This window comes from Hipposideros armiger, unplaced genomic scaffold (assembly GCF_001890085.2).
Source record: "Hipposideros armiger isolate ML-2016 unplaced genomic scaffold, ASM189008v1 scaffold_238, whole genome shotgun sequence".
In the NCBI taxonomy this organism is placed as follows: domain Eukaryota; kingdom Metazoa; phylum Chordata; class Mammalia; order Chiroptera; family Hipposideridae; genus Hipposideros; species Hipposideros armiger.
Genome location: NW_017731588.1, coordinates 525,454 through 541,778, shown reverse-complemented (window position 1 = coordinate 541,778; position 16,325 = coordinate 525,454). Strand labels below are relative to the sequence as shown.

The window sequence follows — 16,325 nt, the reverse complement described above, 5'->3', positions numbered from 1 at the left end:
AGCCTTTGGTGTTCTGTGCCTCTGCTGTGGGACAACCCCAGGCCAGGCTTGGAATGGGATTTAGAGATGACCCCAACTCCCACCCATGGCTGATCCTAGTTTCCTGAATCTTTGTGGAGAATAGGGAGTCAGACCAGGTATGATGGAGTCTTGGGGGAGGCAGACAGGGTTTTCACACAATGGAGGAGATGGGGTGGGAATAGCAAGGTGGGGGACGGATTATTGGGCCCTGAAGGATGTGTTGGTCTTTGGCCAGATAGGGAGGGGGCATCCAAGTAGAGGGAACGGGTAGAGGGAAGGTAGAGTAGAAGGAAAGGAGCAGCAGCGGGGAGCAGTAAGTCTCTCAGTGAGCCTGAAGGAAACAAGGTCCACCATTCCTTAGCTGCCCTGACCTCCACTCCGTTGTCACTGCCTCCCCTGGCACAGGTCAGGTTCTGTCACAGCCTGTAGCACCATGAACTTTACTGTCTAGCCCATGCCCTCGCTGGATAATACCTTTGTGTGTGACTATGAGGTGGCGGGTATCTTTGGTTCATGTTGGTGTCCCCCTAGACTTGGCCTTGGCCTAGTGTGAGGGAGGCCAGGGCCTGTGTCTGTCTTGGTCATTGCTCTCTGACCCTCATTCTCCTACTCCAGAAAGTCTTGCTGCAGAAACAGGTCAGGTAGGGCCTCAGACTTGAAAGGGGCTTAAGAGAGTTGGGGGTCTCACCTTCTCCCCTGCCCTCCTCTCACCCATCTGCAGGTTCATCATGCCTAGTGGCATATAAGAAGACCCCACCACCGGTCCCTCCACGTACCACATCCAAGCCGTTCATCTCAGTCACGGTCCAGAGCAGTACTGAGTCTGCCCAGGACACCTACCTGGACAGCCAGGACCACAAGAGCGAAGTGACGAGCCAGTCGGGCCTAAGCAACTCGTCGGACAGCCTGGACAGCAGTACCCGACCCCCCAGCGTGACACGGGGCATAGTCACCCCAGCCTCAGAAGCCCCAGAACCGCTCCCAAAACATGCAGCTCTGAAGAGTGAACAAGGGACGCTGACCAGCTCCGACTCCCACTCTGAGGCCATCCCCAAAAGGAAACTGTCATCTATAGGAATACAAGTAGGGGCCCCTTTTGTACTCTGTGTCCTCAGCCCGCTCCGTGCACCTGCCTGCGTGTAATTACATCTGGTGGAGGCCCACTAGGTCTCTGGGGCAAAAGCAGTTTGTGTATTTTGGGGGATCATCCCAAGTGGCCATACCAAATGCCACCCCTAATCACACCTTCCTTGAGTTCACCCACGTGTGCTGCAAAATCTGCAACCATGGGCACCTGTCCCTGCTCTTCCATTGGGTTGTCCCAGCGAATGTAGTTACACTCAGCCAGCCATCTCCTGTCCACTGTTTGTCCACTGTCTGTCTGTCCACTCCACCTTTTGCCCTGCCAGCCGACGCATGGGAGGCGGGACTGGCCTAACAGTTCTCTAATCCAAGGTCAGTTCGGGTGCGGAGGCCACAGCCCCGCTCGGCAGCGGGAGCAGCATGGAGCATAGACGCGGATGGGCCAAGAGCCCAGGACCCAGGGCCCTTGAGCCATAGGGGTTGCTCGAGGGGAACTTTGCCCAGAGCCCTCTCGGGCCTTGGGGACAGGTAGGTGGTTCAAGGCCCATGTCAAATTGAGAAGTGTGATGCCAGTCCAGGTGCCTCCCTCCATGGGAAAATATCCAGGGCAGATAGCTCCCCAGGACCAAATGACCGAAAGCCAGCAGACCCTCCTCCTGGAAGCCCAGCTCACTGTGTACCCATAGCCGTGGCACACAGCAAGACAGGGCACACCAGCTCCCCCTCCACTGCTTCAGTGCACCCCCTGCATGCACCCAGCATCAGTAATCTGTCTTCCATTAGCAGAGCCGGGCAAACTTGGGCCCTGCCTTGCAGTTTTCAAGAGTTACTCTAAATCCAGATTGAGAAGACTCTCCCTGCCCTGGCTGGACCTCCAGACTAATGTGGAGCACACTCAGGATAGGGAGGGAGGGCAGCTACAGTGGGCCGAGAGCTTGTGGGCAATCAAGGTCGTCAGGGTGGTGTGCATTGTGGCTTAGGGTTGGAAGGTATTGCCATTTCCCTCGCCACCCCTGAGCACCTGGACATGGGCAAGTAGGTGACAAAGCACTAGAATGCAGAAGGAACCTGGGACACAAAGGGAGACTGAGTGGCCCAGACAAGGCTTACTGGCCAATGTCTTATACTTGCCTGAACTTCCCCCCCCCATGAGGCAGCTCGGAATTTCAGTTTCCCCACATGTGTAAGGAGGGAGTTGGCCAGTAGACTCTCTGTCTGTTTTCTGGGCTCCCTCCTCAAGGGTCCAGCCACTGCCCTGTACAGCACTCCAGGAAGGATTCTTGGGAGCACAGATAATAGCCGAGTCTGTGGCCCTTGGTCCTGACGACCCAGGGTCTTTTTTTGGGCAGCCCTACCCTCTCCTTGGCCAAACCAGATGCTCTTTGTAGAAGGCCTAGAGTTAGGCTCAGCCTTGATTCCTTTCACCAAGAAGTTCATACAGGGATAAGGACTCTAGCTCTCAGGCCCATCCTGGGCTTCCCCTTTCCTGGATTCACCCCACAACCCCATTCCATGCTCTCATCCAGTGATGCTGTATTTCCTGAGCTGGCTGTTGCTGAAGGAAAAATGGGACTGCGTCCCTGTAGAGAGGAGTCTGGTGCTCAGACCCCTGCCCTAGAAAGCCTCCCTTGCCCCTGCTGCTTCTATGAAGCCAAGAGACTGTCCCAGTTTCCAAGGATAACCCGACAACCCTTGTCCTGCCCCTTTGTGCCCAGCCCTAGGTCAGGTATGGGTTCTTCCTCACTCATAAGCAATGATGGAAGGGCTGGCCGGGCTGCTCCATGGTCATGCACCTTTGTCCCAGAAAAGAAAGCAGGCCCAGGACATTGCTGTTGCCATGTTTCCTTCCACTTCGCAGGAGTACGGACAAAGAGTGCTAGCTTTTCACTTGGCCCTGGCACTGGTCCTTTTGACTGCTCCCTGGGCCAACCCAGGGCTGAGGCACCCTCAGCCAACTGTGATTGAGGCCCAGGGGTGGCATCCCATAGTGTCCAGGGACTTCACCAGCTACTACTTTGGTGGCATTTCCAAATCCAGGGCTGCTGTTCAAGGTTTACCCCGAGTACAGACACCTCCAGCCTGCCCTTCAGTTGCAGGGTTGGGGGAGTGATCTTTGCCTCAAGACAGCCCCACCTTCAACTACACCAGATAACGGCTGTGGCTTTGTGTGTGTGTGTTTTCTTTCTCTTTCGTTGTCCTTTTTTTTTCTTCTCTCTGATGCGTGTAAAGGAGAGGACTAGAAGGAACGGTTCCCACCTCTCGGAGGACAACGGACCCAAAGCGATCGATGTGATGGCACCCTCCTCAGAGTAGGGAAAGCCAGTCATCTCCACCCCATCCCACCTCCTGCCCACCTACCCACCTGCCTCCGCACGAATGAGCAGTGCCCGGCTTAACCTGGTCCGGCCTCGGGCCCACGTGCAGTGTCCGCATGCCTCGTGTTCGTCTGTCCATACGTCTGTTTGCGTCGTTCCACTAATGTGAATTTCAGCAGCAAGTGTGGTGTTTGTTTTTTATTTTTGTCTTTGTCTCCGTGCCGTTGCTGTCGTTGTCCTTCAATAAGGTTGACTGCATTCAGCCAGTGCCAAAAGAGGAGCCCAGTCCCGCTACCAAATTCCAGTCCATCGGGGTTCAGGTAGAGGACGACTGGCGGTAAGTCGTATGGAGGTGGTGGCTGCTTCTCCCCTCTCCTCTCCCTCCTGCTCTCACCTCCCCAGCGCCTTCTCCTCCTGCTCTCCCTAACCCACTTTTCCTTGCTGGATTTCTAATAACCAAGCTGGGTTTGGGGTGTGGGCTGTGGCCCAGGCATGGGAGGCTGGGCAGCCAGGCGGGCGGTCGGGCACATGAGCACTTGCTCTGTGAGATGAGTCAGCCCGCAGGGGGCCAAGGCCGGGCTGAGACATGAGCTACCCCCATGTTGGTGGTCTTCCTGGCCCCACTGCAGTAAACAGGCAACCTTATGACCTTGTCCATGTGTGTGTGTGCGTGTGGGCGTGGGCGGGGTGGGGCGAGGCCAGGGCTGAGCAGAGAATGAGACGGGGGCTGTGGGACCCGCTTCAGGCGCATGGTGAGCAGATGATGCATCCGTTTCTCTGTCTCCCGTGTGTCCGGGTCGGGGTGGCCTCTGGTCTCTGGCTCTCTTGGTGACCCTTACTCTTCCTGTCCCCACCCCACTCTACCCCCCCACCCACAGAAGCAGTGCCCCCTCTCACAGCATGTCCTCCCGACGGGACACCGACTCAGATACCCAGGATGCCAATGACTCGAGCTGTAAGTCATCTGAGAGGAGCCTCCCGGACTGTACCCCACATCCCAACTCCATCAGCATTGATGCCGGCCCTCGGCAGGCCCCCAAGATTGCCCAGATCAAGCGCAACCTCTCCTATGGAGACAACAGCGACCCTGCCCTAGAGGCATCCTCGCTGCCCCCACCCGACCCCTGGCTTGAGACCTCCTCCAGCTCCCCGGCAGAGCCAGCACAGCCAGGGGCCTGCCGCCGAGATGGCTACTGGTTCTTGAAGCTACTGCAGGCAGAAACAGAGCGGCTGGAAGGCTGGTGCTGCCAGATGGACAAGGAGACCAAAGAGAACAACCTCTCTGAAGAAGGTGGGTGCTGCATGGACGGCTCCCAGGGTGAGGGGAGAAGGGGTACACAGTTCTCCAGATTCTGGCCAGACCGCCTAGGAAGCTCTGAATATGGAGGGTCTTTTAGGTTCTCTTCTTGGGTCAGTTGTGAGCCTACGTCTTATTTTTATTCTTTCCTTTCTTCTATTCACCATCTTCTTAGCCAAACCTTTTTCAGAAAGGATTTATGGCAGCAGCTGCTAGTTGTAAAGGCTTGTGGGGTCAGCCACACCTGGGTTTGAATCCCAGCTCTTCCCTTACTAGTGAAGTGACCTTGGTCAGGTTAGTCTGAGTCTCACTTTTCTTATAATGTGGAGCTAATCCTACCCTCTAACTGCAGCAGCATATTGTAAGGATTGCATGTAAAGGCAGTGCATGTAAAGGACCCAACAAAGTGCCAGACACAGAGAAAGTTGTACCATAATTATGCCTTCAACAGCTCCATATTGAGTACCTACTATGCACCAAGCACCAGGGATCTTAACTGTGGGCCTCAATGAGGTGTGAGGAACTATGAATGGGTGAGACAGAGTTCATCTACTTTTCCACTTATGTTTCTATCTATACCAGGGGTCAGCAAACTGCGGCTTGCGAGTCGCATGCGGCTCTTTGGGTACTTTCTGTCTCAAAAGTTTGCCAACCCCTAGAAGAGCCCATCCTGTCCCTCACAACAATTTAAAAATTATTCGAGAGCCATATATTTAGATAATCACTATTATGTGAATAATATCCTTTAAAAGTTTTATAAATGAAACTATGATAGTTTTATTTTCATTTTCAATTTTACTTAAGAGCCACATGTACGTACCCAAAGAGCCACGTGTGGCTCACGAGCTGCAGTTTGCTGACCCCTGGTGGCTCCTCTGTCTCAAAATTTTGCTGACCCCTGATCTATACAGTGTCTATCTCTAAAAATCCCCCTGAGGAACTAGTTGAATAAAGAGCTAAAAGTCTGTAGAGAGCCTAGATTGACAGGTGGTTGATGTATAGGAGGAGAGTAGTGGTTTGGAGGCAGGCCCCTGAGAAGCTCCAGATCACGGCCCCACGAGCCACACTCTGTGCTGGCCTGGTTCAGCCAAACCTCCAGTTCACAGTTAGCCCCCCTCCAGAGAGCATCTGGGAAGGACAGGCCTCCAGAGTATCCAGAAGGGACGGAGCCAGCATCTCTCTGACCCCTAATGGGGTAGGGCCTGAGGAAGCACCCTTTGATGCTGCACAGTCACTGCCTTCTAGGCCAGTTCCCAGCTTTGATGTCACACCCACTGTGTGTGCGCACAGGGAACTGTTGTGAGGTATATGCCTAATAACTTTTTATAATAATAGCAATTAAAAAATTGGAACGGAGGGCAAGGATCAATGAAAACACTAAAAGGCTTCTATCTAACCATCCAGGCCACTGCCTATCTTCTTAGTCTTCCCCACTTTCAGCTTTCATCAGCTGTAGACAAGATCAGACAATTAAGTTCGCAAACTCATCCTAGAAAAAGTGATACATACCTCATTGCTGAATATCACTGTAGTCACCTTCGAAGTACTCCTCTTGGGAAGCTATGCACCGACGCCAGTGCCTAGTCCACCCTTCCAAGCAATTTTGGAACTCTTTTTTTTTCTGGAATGGCCATCAGAGCTGTCTTTATATTCCCCTTGATGTTTGGAATGTCATCAAAGTGTCTTCCTCTCAATATTTCCTTTATCTTCGAGTAAAGAAAGAAGTCATTGGGGGCCAGATCAGGTGAGTAGGGAGGGTGTTCCAATACAGTTTTTGTTTAGTGGCTAAAAACTCCCTCACAGACAGTGCCCTGTGAGCTGGTGCATTGTTGTGATGCAAGAGCCATGAATTGTTGGCAAAAAGTTCAGGTCGTCTAATTTTTTTATTCAGGCTTTCCAGCACTTCCAAATAGTAAACTTGGTTAACTGTTTGTCCAATTGGTACAAATTCAGAATGAATAATCCCTCTGATATCAAAAAAGGTTAGCAACAACATTGCAACAAGTTCGCCAACTTAATTGACCTTCATATTATTATTTTTTTTTAATTGGGGAATTGGGGGGATGGGAACAGTGCTGGGGAATTGGGGGAAGGGGAACAGACAAGTTGCTGTTGTTTTGTTCTTCAGTCCAGTTGTGGAGGATATTGCTTCACGGGCCCAAGTTGGCACCATCGTTGCACTCTTCCCGGGCGAGGCAGATCAGTCGCCGGCTTCTGGACGGCCGCTCACTGCGGCTACTGGCCGCTCACGCTGGCTGCTGGCTACATATGGTAGCCCATGGCAAACCACTGCCAAAGGGGCTGCAGCCTACGCCGTCGCCGGCGACTCACGGCAGCCCAGCTCCAGGTTGAGCTGTTGTTCAGCATCTTAGCTGTGGAGGGCACTGTCACTGGCCCTCATATGTGGGATCCAAACCGGGGCCCTCTGGCATCCCAAGCCAGTTCCCAACCATCGCGCCACTCGGCCGGCCCGACCTTCATATTTTTTTTAAATGTGATTACCTTTTATTTCATCTCTAAAATTAATCATCATTATGCGCTGATTTCCTGCTATCATAGATGAGTATTTAGCTCTGTCACCTCCTCCTCCTGTGCCCCACCTTACATCAGTTTTGGATTAAATAACCAATATTTCTATTTATTATGAGCAAGTAAATATTGTTCACTGCATAGCCTAATAATGTACTATGATTTCATTTTCTTATACATTTTGTTTTCCAAGAACAAGCAGTTGCCTCATCTTTTTAAATTCATTTTATTTTCTAAGCTCGTATTTGTAATTTTTTCACATGCTCCACCCCATCTGCCAACCCTGCAAATGTGCAAACATATCATATCATCTCATGATTTCCTAGTTTTCCTGGTGCCCTCTGTCTGCCCTCTGCTCTGGCCAGGCTGCTTTCTGGGCCTGATGCCTAGCTGCTTTCCAGTGACTTCCCTTTTCATCACCTGAGACTGCCCTTGGCCACTTTCCCATGATGGACACCCTGCTTTTTGGACCACATGGTCTTCTGCTTTCTTGGTTTCAGTCCCTCATTTTACTGGAGCACACCTTCTACTGGAGATACATTTTTGGAAACTGCTATGTCTTTGTTCAGACCTCACATAGTTTGGCGGGGTGTGAAGTAGAAAATAATAAATATAAATTATTTATATATGTAAAAAATATATTTGCATTATTTGTTGAAAATGGTTTTCCATCAGAATGTTAAAGGCTGTATTGTGTTAGCCTCCATTACTTGTGCTGAAAAGTTTCTTGCCATTTCAATTCTCAGTCCTTTGTATTTTTTTATCTTTGGAAGCTGTTAGGATCTTCACTTTACTTCTCTTGTGAAATATCTCAGTGATGTGCCGTGATTAGTCTTTGTCCATTTATTGTGCCAGTAGTGACTAGGCCATTTCTGTGTGGAGACTCAGGCCTTCCATTTCTGAGAATAGTCGTCCATTAATTTTTAAAAATAATCTCACTTCATTTGTTCTGCCTTTTCTCTGAAATTCCTATCACTCAGATGTTGGACCTGCTGGATCGATCCTCAGTCTCTGATCTTTTCTTCCTCATTATCTTTTTGTTGTCTCTTTCTGGAAGGCTTTTTCTTTTTTTACGTTATAACAACTTTATTGAGATATAATTCTCCTCCCCTAAAACGCACCCTCTGAAAGTGTACAATTCAGTGGCAGTTAGCACACTCGCAGGGTGCAACCATCACTACTACATAACTTCAGACCATTGTCATTACTCCAAAAAGAAACCCCACAAGCAGTCACTCCTCCTCCCCCGCAGCTCTTAGCAACCACTAATTCTATCTCTCTGGATTTGCCTGTTCTGGACCTTCATATAAATGGAATCATACAATATGTGGTATTTTGTGTCTGGCTTCTTTTGCTTTCCATAATGGTTTTTTTAAAAGATTTTATTGGGAAATTGGAGGAGGGGAGCAGCGTTGGGGAATCAGGGAAGGGAAACAGACAAGTTGCTGTCCTTTTGTTCTTCAGTCTAGTTGTGGAGGACGTCACTTCACTGGCCCATGTTGGTATTAATATTGCGCTCTTCCTGGGTGAGGCAGATCGATCTCCAGCCATTGGACGGCCGCTCATGGCAACTCACGCCTGCTGCCGGCCAGCCCCACTGCAGCCTATGCCGTCACTGTCGACTCACGGCAGCCCAGCTCTAGGTCGAGCTGTTGTTCACCATCTTAGCTGTAGAGGGTGCAGCGTCACTGGCCCTAATGTGGGACCCGAACCAGGGCCCTGCTGCTCAGAGCTGGCGTCCCAAACCAACTCTTACCCAACACGCCACTTGGCCAGCCTCATTTTTTTTTTTTTTTAAGATTTTTATTGGGGAATTGGGGAATGGGAACAGTGCTGGGGAAGTGGGGGAAGGGGAACAGACAAGTTGCTGTCCTTTTTTGTTCTTCAGTCTAGTTGTGGAGGACGCTGCCTCACTGGCCCAAGTTGGCACCATCATTGCGCTCTTCCCGGGCGAGGCAGATCAGTCGCCGGCTTCTGGACGGCCGCTCACGGCGGCTTGAGGGCCGCTCACGCTGGCTGCTGGCTACACACGGTAGCCCATGGCAACCCACTGCCACAGGGGCTGCAGCCTACGCCGTCGCCTCATGGCAGCCCAGCTCCAGGTTGAGTTGTTGTTCAGCATCTTAGCTGTAGAGGGCAGTGTCACTGGCCCTCATATGTGGGATCCAAACCAGGGCCCTCTGGCGTCCCAAGCCAGTTCTTAACCATCACGCCACTCAGGGCCGGCCTCATTTTTAACTTTTCATTTGACCATGTGTCATCTCTGTTTCCTGTAGGTTCCTTTATTTTTTCTATTTGTCTTTTTGGTTGGAGACTTTCCTGGAATGTCCAGCAATCTTTGGTTGTTTAATTCATATTTAAAAGTGAGGAACTGGGGCCGGCCGAATGGCTCAGTTGGTTAAGAGCACGAGCTCTGAACCATAGGGTCGCCAGTTTGATTCCTACATGAGCCAGTGAGCTGTGCCCGAGCTGAGCTGCCAGATGGCTCAGCTGGTGAGAGCACGTGCTCCTAACAACTAGGTTGCTGGTTTGACTCCTCCATGGGATGGTGGGCTATGCCCACCCGCAACTAAGATTGAACATGGCACCATGAGCTGAGCTGCCAAAAAGGTGGCAGGATGACTCAGCTGGTGAGAGCACATGTTCCTAACAACAAAGTTGCCGGTTCGACTCCCACATGGGATGGTGGGCTATGCCGACCTGCAACTAAGATTGAACACAGCACCTTAAGCTGAGCAGTTGCGAGCTGCCGATGGGCAGCTGGATGGTGACTGGACTTGAAGCTGAGCTAGCTGCACCCTCCACAACTAAGATTGAAGGACACCAACTTGGCTGTTCCCCTTCCCCAATTCTCCAATAAAGTCTTAAAAATAAAAATTAAAAAAAGTGAGGAACTGACTCAGGAGTAAGGAGGAATGAAGGAGATTGCTGCTTTTGTTGTAGTGGTTCCACTTGTTTGGTTTTTTTTTTTTTAATTGGGGAATTGGGGGAGGGGAACAGTGTTGGGGAATTGGGAAGGGGACCAGCCAAGTTCTTGTTCTTCAGTCTTAGTTGTGGAGGGCGCCAGTCGCCATCTGGCTGTCCATCGGCAGCTCGTGGCCTCTAACCTCAAGGTGCTGTGTTCAATCTTAGTTGCGGGTGGGCATAGCCCACCATCAGATAGGCAGTCTTGTTGTTAGGAGCATGTGCTCACCAGCTGAGCCATCCTGCCACCTGTTGGCAGCTCAGCGGCAGCTCAACTCGGGCACAGCTCACTGGCCCATGTGGGAATTGAATCTGCGACCCTCTTGCTCAGAGCTCACACTCTTAAGCTAACTCTTAACCAACTGAGCCACTCAGCCAGCCCTCCTCTTGTTTTTTAATTTTATGATTTAAGTTAAAATGAAACTTAAGAGTTTCCAAAAACTGGGCCGGCCGAGCGGTGCGTTGGTTAAGAGTTGGCTTAGGATGCCAGCTCTGAGCAGCAGGGCCCCGGTTCAGATTCCACCTGAGGGCCAGTGACGCTGTGCCTTCTACAGCTAAGATGGTGAATAACAGCTTGACCTGGAGTTGGGCTGCCGTGTGTCGCCGGCGACGGTGTAGGCTGCCGTGGGGCTGGCCAGCAGCAAGCGTGAGCTTTTGTTAGCTGCCATGAGCCGTTGTGAGCCACTGTGAGCGGCCGTCCAATGGCCAGCAAGCAACTGCCTCACCCAGGAAGAGTGTGATGATGATACCAACATGGGCCAGTGAAGCAACGTACTCCACAAGTGGATTGAAGAACAAAAGGACAGAAACTTGTCTGTTCCCCCTTCCCTAATTCCCCAACGTCTAAAAATAGCAAAAGTCATGGTAGTATGTTCGTATATTAGTAATAACATCAAAGATGATGAAGAAATCATTTAAGCATCAGGATCAAAACTCTTTAATAGCAGGAAAAAAGCTATGATGAATAATGCTGTATTCAACTCTTCTGAGTATATACCTAGCAGAATTTCTGGATCATAATGGTAGTTCTATGTTTAACTTTTTTCATTTTTTTATTGTGATAAAATATATATAACAAAAGAAATTGCCATTTTAATCATTCTTAAGTGTATCAGTCAGTGACATTACTTACATTCATAATGTTGCGTATCACCAATACTTATTTCCAAATCTTTTTCATCACCCTAAACAAATTATATACCCATTAAACAATAATTCTCCCTTTCTCCTTCCACCCAGCCCCTGGTAACCTCTAGTCTACTTTCTGTCACTGAATTTGCCTGTTTAGATATTTCATATAGGTAGGATGTTATAATGTTAGTCCTTTTATATTTGGCATGTTTTCAGAGTTCATCCATGTTGTAGCATACTCGTTTCAGAACTTCATTCCTTTTATGGCTGAACAATATTTCCATTGTATGTAGATACCATTTTGTTTATCCATTCATCTGTTGATGGACACTTGGGTTGTTTCCACCTTTGACTATTATGAATAATGCTGCAGTGAACATTGGTGTACAAATATCTGTTTCAGTCCCTGTTCTCAATTCTTTGGAGTATATACCTGGGAGGAAAATTGCTGGGTCATACGATAATCTATGTCTAGCTTTTTTGAGGAACCCCCAAACTGTTTTCCACAGTGGTTGCACCATTTTATATTCTACCAGCAAGGCATAAGGGTTCCATTTTCTCCACATCCTCGCTAACAATTGTTATTTTCCATCTCTTTAGAATATTATAGCCATCATAGTTGGTATGAAGCGGTATCTTATTGCTTTGATTTGCATTTTTCTAATGACTGATGTTGAGCATTTTTCACATTCTTATTGGTCATTTGGATATCTTCTTTAGAGAAATAGCTAATCATATCTTTTGCCCACTTTTTAATTGGGTTTGTCTTTTTGTTGTTGAGTTGTACGAGTTCTTTATATATTCTGGATGATAGACCCTCATTAGATGTATGATTTGCAAATATTTTCTCCCATTCTGTAGGTTGTCTTTGTACTTTCTTGATAGTATCCTTTGATGCACAAAAGTTTCTAATTTTTACAAAGTTCAGTTTTTCTATTTTTCTTTTATTGCTGTATTTCCACTTATTTTTTAAGTTATGAACATATATTAAAAATTAAAACTAGGATAAAAAGATTGAGTCACCGAGAAGCTAATGGGTAGCTCTGTGTGGGCAGGGCTTGTTTGAAGGTAGGCTTCTGTGGACACCTCAAAAAATTGGTTTTAAATAAAGTAAAAATTATATCAAGATAACAAGGAAACCAATTACATTAATATACAGTTATCAAAATATTAAATTTGTGATATACTAATGTGTTCTTTGTTAAGGCACTAAATAACAAGATCTAGCAGTCAGTCTAATTGCTTCAATTTCAAAGTAGTGATGACAGTAAATATTTCAAGATAACTGTGACAACTGTAATGAAATCTGTGATTTCTATCAGTAACAAAGTGACAGGTACTGCTAACATTAAAGTGGTGTGTTGCCCCTCTAAGTTTAAGGATATCTTGCTCTAGGGGGATAGGGTGACAAACTGGCCTTTTCCACAGAAGACCTTGAAATGTTACTATCTTCTCTGGAGTCTTTCAGAAAACAATCCTCTAGTTTCTCTAGGGGGCAGTATTTTCTCATATTATTGGTTAACTTTTAAAAATTAATCTTTTAATCACTATAATTTTAATTTTGATGAGTTCATATCTATTAATCTTTTGCTTTTCACCTTCAATTCTTTTTTAATTTTTTTATTGTGGTAAAATACAAAACATTTGCCAGCTTAACCATTTTTAAGTGTACACTTCAGAGGTATTAAATACATTCATACTGTGCAGCCATCACCACCATCCCCATAACACCTTTCATGTTGTAGAACTGAAACTGTAAACTCAATAAACACTAACTCCCCATTCTCCCCTCCCCACAGTCGCTGGCAACCACCATTATACTCTGTCTCTATGATTTTGACTTAAGTACCTCAGACAGTATTTGTCTTTTTGTAATTGGTTTATTTCATTTAGCTTAATGACCTCAAGTTTCTTCCATGTTACAGCATATTACAGAATTTCCTTCTTTTTAAAGGCGGAGTAACATTTCATTGTATGTATGTATGTACCTATCACATTTTGCTTATGCACTCATCTATCAATGGAAACTTGGATTGCTTCCATGTTTGCTATTATGAACAATGTTGCTATGAACATAGCAGTGCACAAATATCTCTTTGAGACCCTGCTTTTAATTCTTTTGGGTGTATACCCAGAAGTGGAATTGCTGGATCATGTAGTACTTGTATTTTTCATTTTTTTGAGAAACTACCATACTGTTTTCCATAGCAGCTGTACCATTTTATATTCTCACCAGTAGTAAACAAGGCTTCCTATTTCTCCACATCCTCACCAACATTTTTATCTGGCTTCTTTTTTTTTTTTTTAATGTATCCATCCTAAAGGGTGTAAAGTGGTATCTCATAATTTTGATTGGCATTTCCCTAATGATTAATGATGTTGAGCTTTTCACGTGCTTGTTGGCTATTCGTACATCTTGTTTGGAGAAATGTCTTTTCAAGTCTTTTGCCCATGTTTAAATTGGGTTGTTTTTTGTTGTTGAGTTTTACTTCTCTATATATTTTTAATATTAATTCCTTATCAGATATGATTTGCAAATATTTGTTCCCATTCTGTGGGTTGCCTTTTGTACTCTGTGGATTGTGTCTTTTGATGCACAAGATTTTTAAATTTCCATAAAATCCAATTTGTCTTATTTTTTCTGTTACCTGTGCCTTTGGTGTCATATCCAAGAAATCGTTGCCAGATCCAGTATCATGAAGCTTTTGTCCTATTTTATTTTTCTCCTAAGACTTCTGTTGTTTTAGGGCTTATATTTAAGTCCTTGATTCATTTTGAGTTCATCTTTGTATATAGTTTTAGATAAGGGCCCAACTTCATTCTTTTACATGTGAATATCATGTTTTCCCAGCAACATTTGTTGAAAAGACCTGTCCTTTTCCCCACTGAATGGTGTTGGCACCCTTGTTAAAAGTTTTTTGGCCATATATGTGAGTTTATTTCTGGGCTGTTTATCCCATTGGTCTATTTGTGTGTCTTTATGCCAGTACTACAGTTTTGATTATTGTAGCTTAGTAGTATTAACATCAGGAAGTGCAGGCCGGCCGAGTGGCTGAGTTGGTTAAGAGCTCGCTCAGGAGTGTGAGCTCTGAGCAACAGGGTCGCCGGTTCAATTCCCAGCCCAAGCTGAGCTGCCAACAGGTGGCAGGATGGCTCAGCTAAGAAAAATAAAATCAGGAAGTGCAAATCCTACAACTTTATTCTTCTTCTTCAAGATTGTTTCAGCTATTTGTGGTCCCTTGAGAATACATACGAATTGAAGGCATGGATTTTTTCTCTTTTCTGCAAAAATGTCATTGGGATTTTGATAAGGATCACACTGACTCTGTAGATCACTTTGGATAATATTGACATTTTAACAATAGTAAGTCTTTCTGTCCATGAACATAGTTTCCATTAATTATCTTCTTTAATTTGTTTTAGCAGTATTTTGTAGTTTACATTGTATAAGTCTTTCTCCTCCTTGGTTAAGTTAATTCCTAAATACCTTATTCTTTTTGGTATTGTAAATGAAGTTTTATTTTTAATTGTTAGTGTATAGAAATGTGGATGGTTTTTGTGTTGACTTTATATCCTGCTGCTTTGCTGAATTCATTTATTAGCTCTAAGTTTTTTTGTGGAATCTTTAGGGTTTTCTACATATAAGATTATGTCATCTCCAAATAGAGATAATTTTACTTCTTCCTTTTCCAGTTTAGATGGCATTTATTTCTGTTTTCTTGCCTAACTGCTCTGGCTAGAATTTCCACTTGCCATGTCCCTGATCTTAGAGAAAACACTTCATCTTTCACCATTGAATATGGTGTTCACTGTGAGTTTTGTTTTTTTTTTTTAAAGCTTTTTTTTTGTTTCAAGATGAAAGGCACTGTAATACACATTTCTTTCTTTCTTTCTTTCTTTTTTTTTTAAGCTGAGCCATCCTGCCACCTGTTGGCAGCTCAGCGGCTGCTCAGCTCGGGCCGGCAATCGAACCGCTGTTGCTCAGAGCTCAAACTCTTGAGCGAGCTCTTAACCAACTGAGCCACTCGGCCGGCCCCTCACTGTGAGTTTTTTATATATGGCTTTTTATTTTGTCCAGGTAATTTCCTTCTATTCATAGTTTTTGTGTGTTTGTATCATGGAAAAAGTGTTTGTCAAATGTTTTTTCTGCATCAGTTTAGATCATGTGGGTTTTTCTTTCATTCTGTTGACGTGGTGTATTATATTGATCAGTTTTTATGTTGAACCATCCTTGTGTTCCAGGAATAAATCCCACTTTGTCATGGGATTTAGTATGCTGCTAAATTCTGTTTGCTAGTATTTTGTTGAGGATTTTTGCATCAGTATTCATAAGGGATATTGGAATGTAGTTTTCTTGTAGTGTCTTTGTCTGGCTTTGGTATCAGGGTAATACTGGTTCATAAAAATGAGTTAGGAAGTATTCCCTCTTCTTTAAGTTTTTGGAAAAGTTTGAGAAGGATTGGTATTTAAATGTTTGGCAGAATTCACCAGTGAAGCCATCAGGTCCAGGCTTTTCTTTGTTAGGAGATTTTTGATTACTGATTCAATCTCCTTACCAGTTACAGGTCTATTCAGATTTTCTTTCTTTATGATTTAGTCTTGGTAGGTTTTATGTTTCTAGGAATTTGTCAATTTCATCTAAGTTATTCAATTTGTTGGCGTACAGTGGTTCATAGTACTCTTTTAAGCCTTTTAAATTTCTGTAGAATTGTTAGGAAAGTCCTCCCTTGCATTTCTGATTTTAGAAATTTGAATTTTTTTTTTTTTTCTTAGTCTGGCTAGCTAAAGTTTGTCAATTTTGTTGAGCTTTTCAAAGAAACAACTTTTGGTTTCATTGATTTTTATTTCCCTTTTGTTGTTGTTGTTGTTGTTGTTTTTTAAGATTTTATTGGGGAATTGGGGGAAGGAGAACAGACAAGTTGCTATCCTTTTGTTCTTCAGTCTAGTTGTGGAGGACGTTGCTTCACTGGCCCAAGTTGGCACCA

The 16,325-nt window shown here is 45.8% G+C and overlaps 1 protein-coding gene across 9 annotated transcripts in view; it reads left to right on the top strand.

Moving 5' to 3' along the window:
* DLGAP4 (DLG associated protein 4) overlaps positions 1–16,325 on the top strand; it is a 197,949-nt gene that overhangs the window by 162,348 nt on the left and 19,276 nt on the right. For 6 of the 9 annotated variants that reach the window (XM_019655196.1, XM_019655194.1, XM_019655201.1 and 3 more), the window contains 3 exons: positions 743–1,104; positions 3,668–3,756; positions 4,298–4,710. In XM_019655196.1, the coding sequence (XP_019510741.1) occupies positions 743–1,104; positions 3,668–3,756; positions 4,298–4,710 (864 nt within the window). Of the gene's footprint in view, positions 1–742; positions 1,105–3,333; positions 3,414–3,667; positions 3,757–4,297; positions 4,711–16,325 lie in introns of those variants that run through there. The other 3 variants (XM_019655199.1, XM_019655197.1, XM_019655203.1) reach the window with 2 other exon arrangements.